At 41.8% G+C, this 20,996-nt stretch overlaps 1 protein-coding gene across 7 annotated transcripts in view; it reads right to left on the minus strand.

The window, feature by feature from the left end:
• Positions 1-19,620, minus strand: part of DPY19L4 (dpy-19 like 4 (C. elegans)) — a 65,045-nt gene extending 45,425 nt beyond the window's left edge. For 3 of the 7 annotated variants that reach the window (XR_002343212.1, XR_002343210.1, XM_021089085.1), the window contains exons 1-6: positions 19,465-19,620; positions 11,711-11,821; positions 7,848-7,972; positions 3,369-3,459; positions 2,972-3,093; positions 2,718-2,863 (exon numbers count right to left, since the gene is read on the minus strand). Coding sequence is in view for 4 of the 7 variants with exons in the window: in XM_021089085.1 (XP_020944744.1) it covers positions 2,718-2,863; positions 2,972-3,093; positions 3,369-3,459; positions 7,848-7,972; positions 11,711-11,821; positions 19,465-19,480 (611 nt within the window). In the remaining 3 variants the exon portion in view is untranslated. Of the gene's footprint in view, positions 1-2,717; positions 2,864-2,971; positions 3,094-3,368; positions 3,460-7,847; positions 7,973-11,710; positions 11,822-19,464 lie in introns of those variants that run through there. The other 4 variants (XR_002343211.1, XM_001926300.6, XM_005662961.3 and 1 more) reach the window with 4 other exon arrangements.

A 20,996-nucleotide genomic window follows, 5' to 3' on the forward strand; every position in this document is an offset into this window, starting at 1 on the left:
TTAAAAAAGAGAACACCAGAAAAAGTTTTTTTTATCACTATATGAAACAGTAAAACAATCTCTTACATAGAAATTGGTAATTAAAGTGAAATAAAGGGAGTTCTCGTTGTGGCTCAGTGGGTTAAGAACCTATTATCCATGAGGATACCGGTTTGATCATTGGCCTCACTCAGTGAGTTAAAGGTTCCAGCGTTGCTGTGAACTGTGGTGTAGGTCGCAGACATGGCTCAGACCTAACGTTGCTGTGGCTGTGGCGTAGGCCAGCAGCTGCTGCTCCAATTCAACCCCTAGCCTGGGAACTTTCATATGCCACGGATACAGCCCGAAAAAAAAAAAAAAGTGTAATAAACAATTTGTCTTGGAGTTCCGGTTGTGGCACAATGGAAATGAAGCTGGCTAGTAACCATGAGGTTGTGGTTTCGATTCCTGGCCTTGCTCAGTGGGTTAAGGATCTGGCATTGCTGTGAACTGTGGGGGAGGTGGCAGCTGTAGCTCCTAGCCTGGGAACCTCCAAATGCTGCAAGCACAGCCCTGAAAGGCAAAAAAAAAAAAAAAAAAGGGGGAGTTCCTGTCGTGGCTCAGTGGTTAAGGAATCCGACTAGGAACCATGAAGTTGTGGGTTCGATCCCTGGCCTTGCTCAGTGGGTTAAGGATCCGGCGTTGCTGTGAGCTGTGTTGTAGGCTGCAGACAGCGGCTCAGAACTGGCGTTGCTGTGGCTCTGGTGTAGGCCGGCGGCTACAGCTCTGATTAGACCCCTAGCCTGGGAACCTCCACATGCTGTGGGTGCGGCCCTAGAAAAGACAGAAAGACAAAAAAAAAAAAAAAAGAAACAATTCTGAGTGATTTCTAAGTGGTCGGAATGTGAAATTATTTTTGCTGATTTCAAATTTCCATGATGTACATATATTATTCTTGTAATAATAAATTTTGATTCATCCCTGCACTTTTTTTTTACAAGTGGTCGCACCTGTGGCATATGGAAGTTCCTGAGCCAGGGGCTACTGCAGAAGCAACGCCTAGTAGCTATGTTGTAAGCCACACGGAAGTTCTCATCCCTGTACTTTTAAGAAGAAATACACCTAACTCATAAAGCTGGATTGCTACACTTGAAAACTTTTAAGAAAAAAAAAAATTTTTATGCCCACAGCATGTGATGTTCTTGGGCTAGGAACTGAACCCGAGCCACAGCAGTGACCCGAGCCACAGCAGTGACAACACCAGGTCCTTTACCAGTAGACCACCAAGGGAACTTTTAAGGAAGATTTTTTTATATCCCTTACATCAAATTGTGGCCAGCATGTGACAAAGCCCAGTAAGAGATGTAGCCCTGAATCTTAATTTTATAACTTCAAGTATCATATTTTTCATTTGGCAGTGGACAAAAGAAAATGTATAGCAGGAGTTCCCGTCGTGGCTCAGTGGTTAACAAATCTGACTAGGAACCATGAGGTTGCGGGTTCGATCCCTGCCCTTGCTCAGTGGCTTAATGATCTGGCGTTGCCGTGAGCTGTGGTGTAGGTCACAGACTCGGCTCAGATCCTGTGTTGCTGTTGCTACAGCTCTGATTCGACCCCTAGCCTGGGAACCTCCATATGCCGTGGGAGCGGCCCAAGAAACGGCAAAAAGACCAAAAAAAAAAAGAAAATGTATAGCAGAAGAAATGTCTCATTTTTAAAAATGTAACCATGTTAACTTTTATATGGGAAAAGTGCTAATGGACAGGAAGCACTTTCAAAGCAAAAAAAAGTGGAGTTCCCACTGTGGCACACCATGGCATGTGGAAGTTCCTGGGCCAGGGATCAAATCTGTGTGACAGCAGTGACCTGAACCACTGCAGTGACAATGCTGGATCTTTAACCCACTGAGCCACAAGGGAACTCCCCCAAAATAAATTTTTGACACTGACCAATGCCAAAAAAATTTCATGACATGTCCCAAACCAGCCTCCATTTCAAAGCAGCCCCATCCTCTACTCTTTCTGTACTCGCTATTAAAAAACTGAGGGTCCTTTGATCACCAAAAGGAATGGGTTTATTATTTCAAAGCACACTGTCATAGATTAATATAGTGGTTAACTTAACACTGACACATCTCCTGCCTCTTCCTTCTTTTTATGAAACTATGTCATCAATTTTAAATAAATGAGGAAAGAAGAGGCGTACCCATGTATGCCAATGTTATGTTTAAAAAAGGACAGATGTAGACGGGTGTATTATCTTTCAACTATTCTATGGCAAATGACTGCAAATATAGTGGCTTAAAATAACACACGTTTATTAGCTGATGAACTCATCACGGTCTGGCTGGACTCTATTCAGGGTCTCCCTAAGCTAAAGTCAAAGCATCAACCAGGGCCATAGTTCTCATCTGGGGCTTGCAGTCCTTTTACAAGCTCACTAGTTGGCAGAATTCATTTCCTCCTCAACCAATCCAGCAACTCAATCTGTGTACCGAATCCTTCTCATGCATCAAAATCTCTGACTTCCCTTCTCTACCAGCTACAGAGAGCTGCTTACTTTTAAGGGCTCATTCAATTAAATCAGGCCTACAGGGGAACCTTACTATCATAAGGTCAACTATGCCATATAACATCATCACAGGAATGACATCTCATCATATTCACAGGTAGGAATCAGGGCACGAAAGGTGTGGGGGTGGGAGGAGGCATTTTTAGAACTCTAATACAGTCACCAAAAAATTGTAAAATCTTTCTTACCTGTTAATAATGAACCATGCAACAGTTAGCATTCCTGCTAGCCAAGTTCCACTCATAAGCCAACTCGTAACAAATAAAGCAGTAACATATATTCCTTGCAATCCAAAAACAATGCCAATATAGAAATATACTGGCTCAATAATCTCCTAATTAGGAAAAAAAGAGAAAGGAGATAATAGGATGAGAATATATAATTTCGAGGATTCATAAATATGTGAGAAAATAAATACTGAAGTCAAAAGAAAAACACATACATTGCTACCAGTTGCTTGATATAAAATGCTGGCAATAAGTTCTGGATATAAAGACATTTGCTGCACTGCATTTATAGTCTTCAGAGATACAGTTTTGTTATTGTGTGTCAGTTCGTATACACCTAAAGTCAGAAAAAAATTTTCCAGATTATTCGTTCTGCTTTTAGAAGAACTGAACATGTTATTCAGAGGTCATTAAACATTTTAAACTATTATCAAGAAAGAGCTCAAAATATAATACAATGTGCCTCATTTTCCCAATTTCTTAATTAACTACAAAAAAGAGCAATACCTATATTCGGAGACAAATGTTCACATCCAAGGGCTCCCACATAAAAAGACAATGTTTTATTTTAGAAAGATATTGTTATTAAATATACAAGTGTGATCCTCATACCTCTTTCAAATGAAGGTGCCTTTAACATATCTTTATAATAAGAGTAGTAAATGGCACTATCACCCTGAAATGTGATTTCCCGTTCAAGCTCCTAAAAGAAAATGAAACAAATATTTAAATACCAGTGTCTTGGGAGTTCCCTTTGTGGCTCAGTGGAAATGAACTCGACTAGTATGCATGAGAATATGGGTTCCATTCCTGGCCCTGCTCAGTGGGTAAAGGATCTGGCGTTGCCACAAGCTGTGGTGTAGGTTGCAGACACGGCTTGGATCCTGCGCTACTGTGGCTGTGGCGTATGCCAGCAGCTGTAGCTCCAATTCAACCCCTAGCCCGGGAACTTCCATATGCAGTACCTGAGGGCCTAAATAAATAAATATCTGGGTCTTAAATTTCAACTGCAACCTTCTTTTTCTCTCCTTATATTTCAAATTAATGCTATTTATTTATCCTTTTATTCAAAGATATGATTCAGTTTTCCTTTAATCACTAGTGGTCATATCAATAAGGTCAAACTTTTCAATCTGGCAGTCATTTTAATGAAACATCTAAGGTTTAAAATGCATTGTAACACAAGTTATTTACTAATTATATTTAAGAAAAATATAGAAGGAAAACCCAAAGAAGTTCTATAAGGAGAACAAATATAGAGGGGCAGGTAATAAAAAATAATGGTTAGATGTGAGAAGTCCATAATAAAAAGGTAAGCTTAAGAAGATGGAGTTCCAGTCGTGGCTCAGTGGTTAATGAATCCGACTAGGAACCATGAGGTTGCGGGATTGATCCCTGGCCTCAGTCAGTGGGTTAAGGATCTGGCGTTGCTGTGAGCTGTGGTGTAGGTCGAAGATGTGGCTCGGATCTCGCGCAGCTGTGGCTCTTGGCGTTGGCCTGCAGTTACAGCTCCGATCAGACCCCTAGCCTGGGAACCTCCATGTGCCACAAGTGTGGCCCTAGAAAAGGTAAAAAGAAGAAAAAAAAAGAAAGCAGAGTACTTTTAAAACCTGGCTCAGCAGGTTAAGGATACTGCGTTGTCACTGCTGTGGCTCTGGTTACTGCTGTGGTGTGGATTTGCACCCTGGCCCAGAAACGTATGCATGCCACGAGTATGGGGAAAAAAAAAAAAAAAAAAAAAAGAGTTCCTGCTGTGGAGGGGCGTTCTCTGTGATGGGGCAGATTCGATCTCCAACCTGGCACAATGCATTAAGGTTTCAGCATTGTCACAGCTGAGGCATTGGTTGCAGCAGCAGCTCAGATTTGATCCCTGGCCTGGGAACTTCGAATAGGCTGTAGGTGCAGCAATTTAAAACAAAAGAGAGGGAAAGTTAAATGCCATCTTTATTACAAAGCTTTTCAGTTTCAGTATTCATTATGCATTGTGAATCTCTACAGTCTTTTCTAGATCTATTTGACCGGTAAATACTTTTTTTTTTTCTCATTTAGAGGTTATTAATCAAAATAAATTTCAAAAAAATGATTTATGAATGGATACAGATTTTCCTAAAATTTCAAAGATGTAAATGCTTAACCAGTGCTTCTGAAATTTAATGAGTATATAAAACTCCTAGAGATCAGAGCTCCCACTGTGGCTCAGCGATAAGGAACCCAAATAGTATCCCAGAGGACGAGTATTCGTTCCCTGGCCTCGCTCAATGGGTTAAGGATCCAGCATTGCTATGAGCTGCAGCGTGTAGTTCGCAGACACAACTCAGATCTGGTGTTACTGTGGCTGTGGTGTAAGCCGGCAGCTACAGCTCCAATTTGACCCCTAGTCTAGGAACGTCCATATGCCATGGGTACAGCCCTAAAAAAAAAAAAAAAAAAAAAACACACAAAGACAAAAAAACCCAAAAACCTCCTAGGTGGCCAACAAGCACATGAAAAAATGTTCAACTTCACTGATTATTAGAGAAACATGTCAGAGAGGGTATAGAGAAAATAGTACCCTCTTACACTGTTGGTGGGAATGTAAATTGGTACAACCACTGTGGAAAACAGTATGGAGGAACCTCAGAAAACTAAATATAGAACTACCACATAACTCAGCAATCCCACTCTTGGACATATACCCAGACAAAGCTTTCCCTGAAAAAGATACATGCACCCATATGTTCATTGTAGCTCTATTCGCAATAGCCAAGACATGGAAACAACCTAAGTGTCCATCAAGAGATGAATGGATTAAGAAGATGTGGTGTGTATACACAATGGAATACTACTCAGCCATAAAAAAGAAAAAAATAATGCCATTTGCAGCAACATTGGGGAACTAGAGACTCTCATACTAAGTGAAATAAGAAAGAGAAAGTCAAATACCATATGATATCACTTATATCTGGAATGTAATATACGGCACAAATGAACCTTTCCACAGAAAAGAAACTCATGGACTTGGAGAACAGACTTGTGGTTGCCAAGGGGGAGGGAGAGGGAGTGGGATGGACTGAGAGTCTGGGGTTAACAGATGCAAACTATTGCATTTGGAATGGATAAGCAATGAGATTCTGCTGTACAGCACAGGGAACTATATCTAGTCACTTGTGATGGAACATGATGGAGAATAATGAGAAAAAGTATATATATAAAGTTATATATCACAGGGCCACTCTGTTGACAGAACACTGGAAATCAACTATAATGGAAAAAATTAAAATCATAAAATAAAAAAATTAAATTAAATTTTAAAACTTCCTAGAAGAGTTCCCATCATGGTGCAGCAGAGGCAAATCTGACTAGGAACCACACGAAGTTGTGGGTTCGATCCCTGGCCTCGTTCAGTGGGTTAAGGATCCCTCGTTGCCATGAGCTGTGGTGTAGGCCAGAGGCTACAGCTCCTCTTGGACCCCTAGCCTGGGAACCCCCATAAGCCGTGGGTGTGGCCTTAAAAAGACAAAAGTCAAAAAGAAAAAAACAAAATAATAAAAATTAAAAAAGCCTCCTAGAGATCTTATTAAAACATTGATTCTGATTCTAAACTGTGGCCTGAGAACCTGCAATTCTGAAAAAGCTCTGACGAAGCCAATGCTCCTGGCTCATCACCATGCTTTGAAAAACAAGGTTCTTGATGAATGCCTTCTTATTTTCAAACCTCTGTTGCTCTCAATTCTGCCTACACAACAGTATCACATGGAAAGATTTTGTGCATACTGATCCCAGACATTTCCCCTCCCCCACCTAAGAATCTGGGAGGGATGTTATTTTTTAAAGCTCCCTAGATTGATTCTATTGCATATCCAGTTTTTTGTTTGTTTTGTCTTTCTTTTTTGCCATTTCTTGGGCCACTCCCTTGGCATATGGAGGTTCCCAGGCTAGGGGTCGAATTGCAGCTGTAGCCGCCGGCCTACACCAGAGCAACAGCAACGCGGGATCCTTAACCCACTGAGCAAGGCCAAGGATTGAACCCGCAACCTCACGGTTCCTAGTCGGATTCATTGACCACTGAGCTACGACGGGAACTCCCTGTATATCCAGTTTTGAGAACTACTAACAGTTAATCTTCAAAACATTTTTAAGGAAATAGGCTATGCTAAAATAACAGCTTTGGTCAAATCAATGCAAATGAGTAATTACTCAGTTCAATGTTTTGGTGGTATTAGGTAAATCAATGGCTTAAAAACATTTAATCAACTTGACTACTTGCTCAAAAATTAGAACAAAAACAAAAGAGTTTGGGCTAAAAAAAAGAAAACAAAAAACCTTTAGAGTCAAGTCATAACTGCCAGTGCACATTATAGATACATCTGACTGTGACAGTAAGTCTGAAAACAAACTTATTCAAAGGTCAAATGAATTATGAATATAAATATAGTGAGTTAAGAGTCTGGAATTCACATGATTTAAAAGCAAAAATTAAAAAATACTAATATGGGGCAACACTTTAATACTGTTATGTCTGTTAGCCATTTTCAGCACCTCAAAAAATTCTAAAACTGTAATCTAAAAATTGAAATATTTTGATGCTGAAACTTCCACAGACTATTTCTTAAATGCAAACTGCCAAAACTACTAAAAAGCTGGCTAAATTCTATAACATTTCGCTGTCATCAAGAGTCCCTGATATTACCTGCATGAAGGAAAGCATCCCATAATTTCTATTCTATAACCCTGAAATATATTCTGTTAAAGTTTTCAAGTGAACTCCCTTGTGGCGCAGTGGGTTAAGGATCTGCCATTGTCGATACAGCAGCTCTGGCCACTGCTCTGGCTCCAGTTTGATCCCTGGGCCAGGAACCTCCACATGCTGCAGTAGTGGCCAAAAGAAAACATTTTCAAGGTTGATACTGTGACTCCAAACAGCTTCTAGAGCACTTTGTTCCTAATGGCTTACAGCCATAACACAAGAAAGCACTGTCACACATATATTTTGGTTCCATGGAAAACACCTTATTCTTATTAATTAATTAATTATTGTCTTTTTAGGGCTGCACATTATTTTTAAAAATATTAAAAACAAATAGTCATATGTACAGAATTCTTTCTTCTTACCTGCCTGTTAGAAAACCAGAATTTCCGTTCATGGTATGCTGATAAATAGAGAACATACGTCATACCACTAATAACTGCTGCAAGACAGCCAATGAATATCTTTGCAAAGCGCTGAAATAATATATCTGAAAAAGCATATTAAAAGTAATCAGATGTAGATATTTATATTTATACACTTCTATTAAAAAGAAAAAGTAATCGAAGGTAGTACGTGCCCTTGATATGATGTGACAAAAACGGCATTCTAACTCTGTGGTCTTCCTCCCCCAAACCCATAATCCCAATCTAATCATTAAAAAAACAGCAAATTCAAATAGAGGGGCATTCTACAATATACCTGACCAGTATTCCTCAAAACTGGTAAGGTCATAAAAACTAAGGAAAGCCTGAGAAACTGTCACAGCAAAGACAAGACTAAGGAGACATGATAACTATATGTAATGTGTCCTGGATGGGATCCTGGAACAGAAAAGGACATTAGATAAACAATAACGAAATCTAAATAAAGTATGGGCTTCAGTTAAAAATAATGTATCAATATTGGTTCATTAACTACAAGAAATGTACCATACTAATATAAAATGTTAATGAAAGGGAAAATCTTACTAATATAAAATGTTAAGGAGTTCCTATTGTGGCTCAGCAGGTTAAGAACCCAACTAGTATCCATGAGGATGCAGGTTCGATCCCTGGCTTCACTCAGTGGGTTTAAGGCCAGCAGCTGCAGTTCTGATATGACCCCTAGCCTGGGAACTTCCACATACCGCACCTGTGGCACTAAAGGATTTAAAAAAAGCAGTCAAAACATAAAACAACTACAAAATTAACATGGCACAGATTCACAGGAAACAGTTTTATAAAATTTTTATGAGGCTTAAGACAGATTATTATTTTCCAGCTCATCAGAAGTTTTCCTGCTGCTATCCTTTGATCTAGATCTGTAGGTGACTCATTGCCTTTATCTTATTTTGAATAAATTTATATAAATAGGCCCTGAACCCCCTATGGGCAAGAAGGTATTTGAGAAAGCTGTTCACCTTCTAAGGATGGCATATTCTCCAAAGCCACTTTCAGATACAGTCCAGGAAGATAATGGAAAAGGAAGGATCTCTAGAGAATGAAGCCAAGGACAGAAAGAACAATGAACTAGAAAACTACTCCCAGAGTTCCTGTTGTGGCTCAGCAGTAACAAACCCAACTAGTATCCATGAGGTTGAGGGTTCGATCCCTGGCCCTGCTCAGTGGGTTAAGGATCCGGCATTGCCGTGAGCTGTGGTGTAGGTCGCAGATGAGGCTCAGATCTGGTGGTGTTGTGGCTGTGGCGTAGGCTGGCAGCTGAGGGTCCGAATGGACACCTAGCCTGGAAGCTTCCATATGCCCCAAGTGTGGCCCTAAAAAGGAAAAAAGAAAGAAAACTACTCCCAAGGAAAACAACTAGGACCTAATCAAAAAATATTCCGGGAGTTCCCGTTGTGGCACAGTGGTTAACGAATCCAACTAGGAACCATGAGGTTGCGGGTTCGGTCCCTGCCCTTGCTCAGTGGGTTAACAATCCGGCGTTGCCGTGAGCTGTGGTGTAGGTTGCAGACGTGGCTCAGATCCCGAGTTGCTGTGGCTCTGGCATAGGCCTGTGGCTACAGCTCCAATTCGACCCCTAGCCTGGGAACTTCCATATGCCGCGGGAGCGGCCCAAGAAATAGCAAAAAAAAAAAAAAAAGAAATATTCCCTTTCCCAGAAAAAGATGACCTCATATTCATCTAGTAGGATTTCAGAGCTGCTAAGGGCCAGCAGCTAATAATGTATCTCTCACTCTTCTTTCTGAACGGCAGCATTTATTTTGGTTATCCTGTCCCTATCCAAAAATGTATAATGGGAGAGGGGACACATGCAGAAAAGAATTAACATAGCAGGCCCCTAACTACTTTGCTAAGAAGAGCCTGCTTACAAGGTAGGCTTTTGGCAGGCATCTAAGAATCTGATTTCAAAATGATTCCTACCATTTTCTTTTTTTTTTTTTTTTAGGGTCACACTGGTGCCATCTGGAGGTTCCCAGGCTAGGGGTCTAATCGGAGCTGTAGCTGCTGGCCTACGCCACAGCCACAGCAACGTGGGATCTGAGCCGCGTCTTCGACCTACACCACAGCTCACGAAACGCCAGATCCTTAACCCACTGAGCAAGGCCAGGGATTGAACCTGCAACCCCATGGTTCCTAGTTGGGTTCCCACCATTTTCTAATGAGTGGTTTACTGTGCCTAACATTTGTACCAACAGTGTGGTTCATGCTGACTGCTTTCCTTATGGGAGTCCAGAATTTTCATATGCATTAAGCAAAGGGTACATGACCAGCCACCAATAAAAACTCTGAGCACAAAACGTATTAAGCTTCCCAGGGGAATTCCCATTGTGGCTCAGCAATTAACGAACCCAACTAGCAACCATGAGGACTCGGGTTAGATCTCTGGCCTCACTCAGTGGGTTAAGGATCCAGTGTTGCCATGAGCTGTCATATAGGGTACAGACACGGCTCAGATCCCAAATTGCTGTGGCTGTGGTGTAGGCTGGTGGCTACAGTTCCAATTCGATCCCTATGTCACAAACAAAAAAAAGCTTCCCAGGTAATCAAAACTACAAATGTCACAATCTGATGGTAAAGGAATTATGCAAGCCCTGTGTGACTCCATTAGAGAGTAAGCACGGAAGCTTCTGCTCAGTTTTTTGCAGACTTCATGTCAGTAGGCCTTTTCTCTTTGTTGATTTTGTCTTACATTGTTCACTGTAATACCTTATAGCTGAGAATACAAGATATTCTGAGACCTGTGATTCCTAATCTCTGATCGTGGGGGTGATTTGGGGACCCCCAACATAGAGCAGATAAACTGTCTTCTTAATTCACAGATCTCTGGATCAGAATGAGTCATAGATGATCCCAATGCAGATAAGATCTTGGGCTTCAAGATTGATGCCTGGACTGGCTAAGACCGAGTATTTTCCCTGGGGTCAGGGAGATAATAAGTGTATTTTGTCTGAGGAGAGAAGTAAATATTTATGACCAAAAGGCCAGAATGTGGTAGACTATTATTCCCAACTATGTTGTCCTTCCCTATAAAAAGGCTTTTCATCCCTGCACACTACCGTGTGACGTGCCATGCTTCCCTGTGGTCAGACTAAACCTCTCCATCTGACTGTCCAGATTTATTATATAACTTGTTTGGGCCAACACACTATAAGTACAACTGACAGCAATAGAAACTTTAAGAGGTACTGCTTGAATCTGCCTGCTCTCCTGCTTTTATCCTCGACCCCAAGAAAAACACATCCCAGGAGTTCCTGTTGTGGCGCAGTGGTTAACGAATCAGACTAGGAACCATGAGGTTGCGGGTTTGATCCCTGCCCTTGCTCAGAGGGTTAACAATCCGGAGTTGCCATGAGCTGTGGTGTAGGACGCAGATGCAGCTTGGATCCCGAGTTGCTGTGGCTCTGGCCTAGGCCGACAGCTACAGGTCGGATTCAACCCCTAGCCTGGGAACCTCCATATGCCGCGGGAGCGGCCCAAGAAATGGCAAAAAGACAAAAAAAAGAAAGAAAGAAAGAAAAACACATCCCAAATAGGGACCCCTGTTTCCTCATGACATATGCTACCTCAGCCAACATGCAAGCACAACATGTAGAATTAATCAGAAATAAATGTTTGTTGTAAGCCAGTGAGTCTTATGAACTGTTCTACAGCAAAAATGAATTAAAGATGACTGATATTGATATTACTACATACTTACGACAAAATATTTATACATTTAAAATATAAAATACACTACCTAACATAACTATTTTTGTAATAGCACAAAAACTCTAAATCTAACTTACGTTTTGGAACTCTTTCAGGAATTGGAGTGCTGTTGATTTCCTCTTCTTTGGCAGATTCTTTATTTTCTGAAGACTTTGGCTTCTTTCTTTGGCGCAGTTCTATAGTTGGTCCTTAAAACATTTAAGAAATTACTGCACTGTGAGTATCAAGTTATTCTGTCTACATACCAAACCAATTTACTTCACTACACTAAGGCAAAAGTCCTACAGAGACCTATTAATACCAAAGATAACTTTTTTCATAATCATCATAGCACTCCCGGCAAAACTTTCCTTTCCTATAAGCAAAAAGACAATATAACTTCTACCCCCAACCTGTGTTTTCAGAGTCCTATTGATAAAGGATTCTGAGCTCTTCTCCTGAGATGATATTATTTTCAAAATATCCCCAAATAAGTCAACTCTTTTCCAGAATGATTGGAGAATGAAGTGTTACTTAATAAATTAGCTTATTCTAGTTATCTGAGAGCATCGCATGCATCATTCCTGAGTTAAAATTTTTTCAAAAATCAAAATATAATAAAATACATTGAGGGGAGTTCCTTGGAGGTGTAGTGGTTAGGATTCAGCACTTTCACCACTGCAGCCTGAGTTCTCAAGGGGCTGCACACCACAACTGAAAAAAAAACCATTGAAGAGGAATTCCCACTGTGGCTCGGAGGGTCAAGAACTCGACATAATGTTCATGAGATGCTGGTTCAATCCCTGGCCTCGCTCTGTGTGTTAAGAATCCCGCACTGCCGTAAGTGTCAGGGTAGGTCACAGATGCAGCTCGGATCTGGTGTTGCTGTGGCTGTGGCACAGGCCTGCAGCTACAGTTCTGATTCAACCCCTAGCCTGGGAACTCCCTTATGCCACAGGTGTGGCCATGAAAAGAATAAAAAAGTTGGTCATGAAACTATACTTCGTTTAAAAAAATAATCCCCGGAGTTCCCGACGTGGCTCAGTGGTTAACAAATCTGACTAGGAACCATGAGGTTGCAGGTTCGATCCCTGGCCTTGCTCAGTGGGCTAAGGATGGGGCATTGCCGTGAGTTGTGGTATAGGTTGCAGACGCAGCTCGGATCCCGTGTTGCTGTGGCTGTGGCATAGGCCAGTGGCTACAGCTCCGATTCGACCCCTAGCCTGGGAACCTCCATATGCCATGGGAGTGCCCAAGAAATGGCAAAAAAGACCAAAAAAAAATTAATTAATTAATTAAAATTAAAAAATAATCCTGGAATTCCCATGGCAGCTCAGCAGAAATGAATCTAACTAGCATCCATGAGGACGCAGGTTCAATCTCTGTCCTTGCTCAGTGGGTTAAGAATCCAGCATTGTCATGAGCTATGGTATAGATCGCAGACTCAGCTCAGATCCTGAACTGACCCCAAACCTCGGAACCTCTATATGCCACGGGTGTGGCCCTAAAAAGACAAATAATAATAACAATAATAATAATCCTGGAGTTCCCATTGTGGTGCACAGAAATGAGTCCAACTAGGAACCATGAGGTTGCAGGTTCAATCCCTGGCCTCGCTCCTTGGGTTAAGGATAGGGCATTGCTCTGACTATGCCCTATCCTTAAGGCCGGCAGCTGTAGCTCCAATTAGACCTCTAGCCTGGGAACCTCCATATGCCGCGGGTGCGGCCCTAAAAAGACAAAAAAAAAAAGTTAAAGTAAAAAAAAATAATGATAATAATCCTGAAGTAGTTCCCTGGTGGTGCAAAGGGTTAAGGATGCAGCATTGTCACTGCTGTGTCACATGTTTGATCCCTGGCCCTGGAACTTCCACATGTCAAAATACAACCAAAAAATAATTTTATTTATTTGTGTATTTGGTTGTACCCACAGCATAAAGATCCTTAACCCACTGGGCCATGAGGGAACTCCTCAGCTACTGTTACTAGTGAGATGGATGGACACTTTACTATAGAAAATCAATAAAATTAATTTTAAAATAGTTTCAAAGCAAATTCTTGTTTGCTAAAATGTCTTTAAACACTGGCATACTAAAAAAAAAAACACTGGCATACTGACAGAAAAAATTACTGTATATTTAGTGCATTCTGACTAGTCTAATTTTTAACTACTTCTATACGCTTTACGATATTTTATAGTCATGTTAAGTAGTAAAGCCAGTGAATACATTAGGAAATTACATTAAATTACATTAGAAAAGCCACACTGTGGATTTAGAGCATTTTTGCATACTAATCTGGGACAACTAATAAATATTATATTCTCTCTTCATGATTTCCTTTTAATTTTCCCCTGCCACAGGTTAAAGAAAAAGTTAGAAGCAGTCAACAAGGATGAAGATTTACACAAAGCCAAATGAAGTCTTCAGATCCAAGTTATCTTTTTAAATTTTATTTTAAGAGAATACAAGGAAGAGTTCCCTGATGGCCTAGTGAGTTAAGGATCTGTGATGTTGTGACAGGTTCAATCTCTGGCCCAGGAAGTTTTGAAGAGTTACCGTCCTGGCACAGTGGAAACGAATCTGACTAGGAACCATGCGGTTGAGCTTTCGATCCCTGGCCTCGCTCAGTGGGTTAAGGATCCAGAGTTGCCATGAGCTGTGGTGTAGGTTGCAGATGCAGCTCAGATCTGGTGTTGCTGTGGCTCTGGCATAGGCCGGCAGCAACAGCTCCAGTTAGACCCCTAGCATGGAAACCTCTGTATGCCACGGGGTGTGGCCCTAAAAAGACAGAAGACAAAAAAAAAAAAAAAAAAAAAAAAAAAGATACAAGGAAAAAATATAAAGACAAGACATTTACTTAGTTACACATGCAGGATTAAACACATTAATGGTATTTGATTTTTTTTCTTTTCTTTTTCCATTTTTTAAAAATTAAGCCCACAGGTGAGGCATATGGAAGTTCCCAGGCTATGGGTCATAAGGCGGATACAGCTGCCAGCCTATGCCACAGCCGCAGCAATGCCAGAACTAAATAGTGTCTGAGACCTACACCACAGCTCAAGGCAATGCCAGATCCTTAATCCACTGAGCAGTACCAGGGATTGAACCCACATCCTCATGTATATTAGTTAGTTGGGTTCATTTCTACTGAGCCACAATGGGAATTCCAGTACTGGATTTTTTTTGTTTGTTTTTTTGGGCCACACCCGCAGCATATGGAGGTTCCCAGGCTAGGGGTTGAATTGGAGCTGTACCTGCTGGCCTACACCACAGCCACAGCCACAGTAGTGCAGAATCCAAGTCTCGTCTGTGACCTACACCACAGCTCATGTCAACGCCATATCCTTAACCCACTGAGAGAGGCCAGGGATTGAACCTGTGTCCTCATGGATAGGGTACAATGGGAACTCCCCAGTATTGGATTTTTTAAAAATTGTAATTGGGTAATTTCAGAAGTCAAGTTAACAAATCTATTGAACAAATTATGTGACCAGTGGGTTAGACAGGGCTTTTTTATTAGAGTCTAATAAAAGAATCACTTTATAGAGATTTTTCTTTTAAATTTTTTGCTTTTTAGGGCTGCACTCGCAGCATATAGAAGTTCCCAGGCTAGGGGTTGAATTGGAGCTACAGCTGCCACCTCCGCCTGATCCTTAACCCCCTGAGTGAGGCCAGGGATCAAACCCGCAACCTTATGGTTCCTAGTCGGATTCATCTCTACTGTGCTACAACAGGAAGTCCACTTTACAGCGATTTTAATAAAGTGTACTCTGTGCAGATAAATGGGTTTTGTTTATAATAGTACAATTTACACAAAAAAAAAATTTGCACAGAACCCCAAATAGTTTATGAAGAATACAAACCCTTTTTTTTTTTCTTTTTTCTTTTTAGGGCTATACATTCTGCAAATGGAAGTTCCCAGGCTAGGGGTCGAATTGGAGCTGCAGCTGCCTGCCTATGCCACAGCCACAGCAATGTGGGATCCAAGCCATATCTGTGATCTCTGCCACACCTTGTGGCAACCCCAGATCCTTAACCCACTGAGTGAGGCCAAGGATGGAACCCACATCCTCACAGACACTATGTTGGGTTCTTAACCCACTGAGCCATTATGGGAAGTCCTTAAGAATACAAATCTTAATCAGTCATCTCTCAAGAATCTGTATTAGCAATGTTTATCATACAAATAAATAATCTATAGAGGATCTATAATACTCTGTCTTTATTCTAAGATGTTATACATTTTATGATAATATTTAATAACCATTTTTCAAGGGGAAAAAAACACTCCCATATTAAATACCTGCACTGATTTTATTTATTTTTTTGGCCACGGCCTCAGCATGTGGTAGTTCCCAGACTAAGGACTGTACCCGAGCCACAATAGCAACCTGAGCCATGCAGTGAATAACTTCAGCTCCTTAACCCACTGAGCCACAGAGGAACTCCAAAATATGTGCATTGATTCTGAGACATGCCAATTTCAGTGGTATTGAACTGTGGGAGCAAAAACTACAACATGGGAAAGAGTATTCTTTTTAACCAACCTCTTCACTCTCGTCCCTAAATTTTTTGTTTGTCACCATAAAACAAAACTGACTGGATGTAAATTTTATTTCATGTCCTTTATATTGATCTTCATAATAGATAAAGCCCAGAATCTCTACAAGGAAAATCAACAAAAGACAAAGCAGTGGACAAACTAGATTATTAATTCTGATAGGAAAGCTCTGGGGTAGAATTTCACTATCTTATATTTTTAGCCCTATAAAGAAAAAGTCAAATTAGGAGTTCTGCTGTGGTGCAGTGGGTTAAGATTCCAACCGTAGTGGCTCTGGTGGCCACAGAGGTACAGGTTTGATCCTTGGCCTGGCACAGTGGGTTAAAGGATCTGCAGCTTTAGTGTAGGTAACAGAGGCAGCTCAGATTCAATCCCTGGCCCAGGAACTTCCATATGCTGTCATTATGGCCATAAAAATTTAAAAAAGAAGAAAGTCAAACTAGTAAATCAACTGTACTTCAATAAAAAAAAGAATCTGTCCACATAGGGAATTCTACCCAATATTTTGTAATAATCTACATGGGAAAAGAATCTGAAAAAGAATGGATGTGTATATATGTATAACTGAATTATTTCATCATGCAGCAGAAATTAACACACTGTAAATCTACTATATTTCAATAAAACTTGAGAAAAAGAATCTGTCCATATCGAAACAAAGAAAGAAACTAGAGAAAAAGTCAAACTAAATAAAAATGATAACACAGCCACAAAAATAACCTGCTATTTCAGTCTCTGGCCAGTGATCTTCACATGAGATTGTTAACAGGGCTACAAATAAGCTTGAAAACGTCCACCTAGACTATAATAGCAATTTCCAAGTGAAGTGTTAATTCTGCTCCATTCAAGGCTGTCATTTCTTCCTTTGCTCTATTATTTCTTCTAAGAAACATAAATATAAATACCATAACCCTCTACAGCATCAAGAGAAGAGATTCCCAGAGTAAGTTATTTATTTATTTATTTATTTATTTATTTATTTATTTATTTATTTTGTCTTTTTAGGGCCACACCCGAGGCATATAGAGGTTCCCAGTCTAGTGCTCGAATCAGAACTATTGCTGCCAGGCTACACCACAGCCACAGCAATGCCAGAACCCGACTAGCATCCATGAGGACACGGATTTGATCCCTGGCCTCACCCAGTGGGTTAAGGATCTGGCGTTGCTGTGGCTGTGGTGTAGGCCAGCAGCTATAGCTCCAATTTGACCCCTAGCCTGGGAACCTCCATATGCCACGGGTGCAGCCAAAAAAAAAGACAAAAGACAAAAACCAAAAAAAAAAGACTTTTTGTACTGTAATTTTTTTTCATGCTTTAACTTAGGCATGGAAGTCCTCATGGAAACATACAAGCCAGCTTATCAGCCTACCCCAGGGATTTGCAATTAGAAAAGAAAAAAAAAATCTAAATTGTATATTATAGGAGTTCCCTAGTGGCTTAGTGGGTTAAAGATCTGTTGTTGTCAGTGCTGTAGCTCAGGTTCAGTCCCTGGTCTGGGAACTTCCACATGCCTCAGGTGCAGCCAAAAAAAAAAAAATTCTTCTTAAGTAAAAAAATGTATTACACGAGTTCCCATTGTGGCTCAGCGGGTTAAGAATCTGACTAGTATCCATGAGGTTGTGGGTTTGATCCCTGGCCTCACTCAGTGGGTTAAAAGATCCAGGGTGGCATCAAGCTGCGGTGTAGGTCACAGGTGCCTGGCATTGCTGTGGATGTAGCACAGGATGGTACCTGCAGCTCCAATTTGACCCCTAGCCTGGGAACTTCCATATGACAAGGGTGCGACCCTCAAAAGATAAATAAAAAATAAAAAGTATTACATATATTGCAATTGAAGACAAAACCAAGGCAACAAATGGAATTATATTCCTCCTTACCAACTACAAAGAGTTTTGGTTTTGAACCTGTTTTTAGGTAGAGTGTCTTAAATTTAGATCTGTTTTAACACTGAACACTCAAGGAAGAGGAAGCTAATATGAAACAAGAGTGGGTAAAGAGAAGGGGGGAGGTAGTGGGACAGACTGGGAGTTTGGGGTTAGCAGATGGAAATTATTACATTTAGAATGGATAAGCAACAAGGTCCTACTGTACAGCGCAGGGAAGTATATCCAATCTCCTGGGATAGACCGTGATGGAAAATAACATAAAGAATGTATATGTATGTATGACTGAGTCACTTTGCTGTACAGCAGTAACAGGCACAACATTGTCAATCAACTACACTTTAGGAAAAAAATAAAAAAAACTGTGCACGGGGCAAAGCAGCAAGTCGCAGAGCAGCAAACACTTCTTAAAATTGATTTTTTTTAAATCTCTTTCCACTGAATTCCCCAAACTCCCTCCTTGTACTCTTGGATCAGTAAGGCTTAAATCTAAGCAGATCACATTCACAACCCTCAACAAGGTAAAAAGTCACATATCCAAAAGAATGACAAATCCAACTGCTCATTAGGGTGATATCTGTATATATACATATGCCTGAAAGTAGTATGGATATCATGAAGATAGGCTACAAATGTTTCCTATAGTATCTACCACTAGCTCAATTCCTCAACTCATTTTTCTCTCAATTTCTATGAGAGAAATCATAATTTCTATCAATAAATCAATTTCTAAGAATAAATACTCTGAGTGAATTAACTGTCTTTGCCTTGGCCCTGAAGGGGCATGAAAAGCTTTCTCCAGCCCACTCACTTTCACCCTCAAAGCACTCCTGGATTCCAGATCCCCCCAAAACTACCTATATCCCTTCTCCCTTTGCCATCTCCCCCGATCATAAGTGAACTTGACCTTCAGTTTCTGTCTCTTCTTCCCCTTCCAATTCGTTTATCCCAAACCTCTTTTTGTCCCCTTAGCCTGCGGGGGAGACTTTGTAGAACCCAAAGACCTCAAGAGCGTACTCAGACTGAGGGGCATTTGGTTAAACAACACTCCCTCTCGAATATGCACTCAATAAAGCTACATCTAAACCAAAGCATGCCCCCCACCCCATTAATCATCTGCTCACAGTCCTCCCGCCCAACCACTCCCCCCACGGCCTTTTCTCTTCCTACCGGATTCTCAACTTTAAGCTCCACTTCTGCTTCCCACTTGGGTGGATGCAACTTCAGGCCATTTATTTACTCCACTCCTGAATTTCTCCACTCACCTCCCCCGTCGCCACCTCGCTTCCCACCCGACAGCTACGACCATCAACAGCCAGCAACCCAGGCCTCCTAGCCCTCGCGCACCGACTCCCCTTCCCCGAGATCTCCGCGACACTTGTCGCGCCCGGCCTCGGAGCGCTCACCTTCGTCCTCCGCCATCGTCTCAGCGGAGGCCGGGGAGTACCCCCTGCTCCAGCGCGGCCCGGAGTCTCCCACCCTCTGCACTACAGAACCTCTTGGCCGCTCCAGGGCCGCTCCTGGCCGCCGCGCCCCCACTTCCTGACCCGCCCCCCTCCGGTGTCACCGCCAATCCTGTCCCCCACGAGGGCCCTGGAACCAAAGTGCCGGGAGTGGAGAGCGGCCGGAGCGTTTCGCTGGAGCGCCAGGGCCTGCGCGGGCAGGAAGGCGGCTCCTCGCCGGTGGCACCGCCCACTGCTGGCACTCAGGGCACGCCCCCTCCCCCGCCCTCCTCCCGCCCGGGGTGAGTCCCAGGGTCCTGATGCAGCCATTCCCTTTGCTGTCCTCAACCAAAGATGCGACCCCGACTGGGTTTTCGGGGGCTTTTGCAGTTGGACCCAGAAGGGCAAAGAATATCTAGATCCAGCCCCCAGACTCGCCCCATTTTACAGAGAGGAAACTGAGATCCGGCAAGTGTAAGTCATAAAGCCAGTCGGAGTCAGAACTGGAACTGAGGGCTTCTGCATCCTAAGGGTGTTTTCAGAGAGCGGGAAAACACTCTAGGTTGGCACATTGGCCACTTGACCGTTGCAAGAAAGAAGCTTGTGCTTGGAACTTAGTGTATTTAACCACCAAAACTGGTTAAACAAATTCATTTGCATTTTATGATATTACTTTAAAAACAGTAGTGCTATGGCCAGTGCGGAGGACGGGCTGCGTTTAGATATTCCACAGCAATGGAACACAGTTTTAACTTGTTACACTGTTTGTCTTCATTTTTATTATTTCTAGCATTCTCCATATATGGCAGGACCTTCCGCCACCAACAGTACTAAAAAGTAAATTTAGGAACTTACAAAATGCCTGTTTTTAGAAGGAGAGGAAAAAAGCACAGGAACTCACCTATGTCATGGGGTTATTGTGGATGTCCCATTCTCAGCAGGCAGCAAGAATCTTCTTCCTAATAACACCTTGATCAAGTTAAGATATTTTGGGAGAAGCTCTCAATTTTCACTGCTGTGCAAAAACAGTTCCAGGAACCCTTTTTATGCTTTTAGTTGCCTGTAAATATTTCTTGCCTGCCAAACATAGAGGAGTTAGAAATATGGTGGAGGGTACCAGTTGCCCAGAAAAGGCCTGCTGATATCGATGATCAGATGATAAGCAGGCAGAATTCCCCCTCATGAGGGAACAATACAGTGGCCGCTAAGGGACACTCTACCAAGTCAAGGGTCTCTCTCTGCCTCTTTTTTTTTTTTTTTTTTTTGTCTTTAGGGCTGTACCCTGACAGCATATGGAGGTTCCCAGGCTAGGGGTCAAATTGGAGCTGTATCTGCTGACCTACACCAAAGCTCACGGCAACACCGTATCCTTAACCCACTGAGTGAGGCCAGAGATGGAACCTGCCTCCTTATGGATACTAGTCAGATTCCTTTCCGCTGCGCCACGACAGGTACTCCAAGTCAAGGGTCTTAAGAAATGATGATTCCTTCTGTAA

This window comes from Sus scrofa, chromosome 4, assembly GCF_000003025.6.
Source record: "Sus scrofa isolate TJ Tabasco breed Duroc chromosome 4, Sscrofa11.1, whole genome shotgun sequence".
Taxonomy (NCBI): domain Eukaryota; kingdom Metazoa; phylum Chordata; class Mammalia; order Artiodactyla; family Suidae; genus Sus; species Sus scrofa.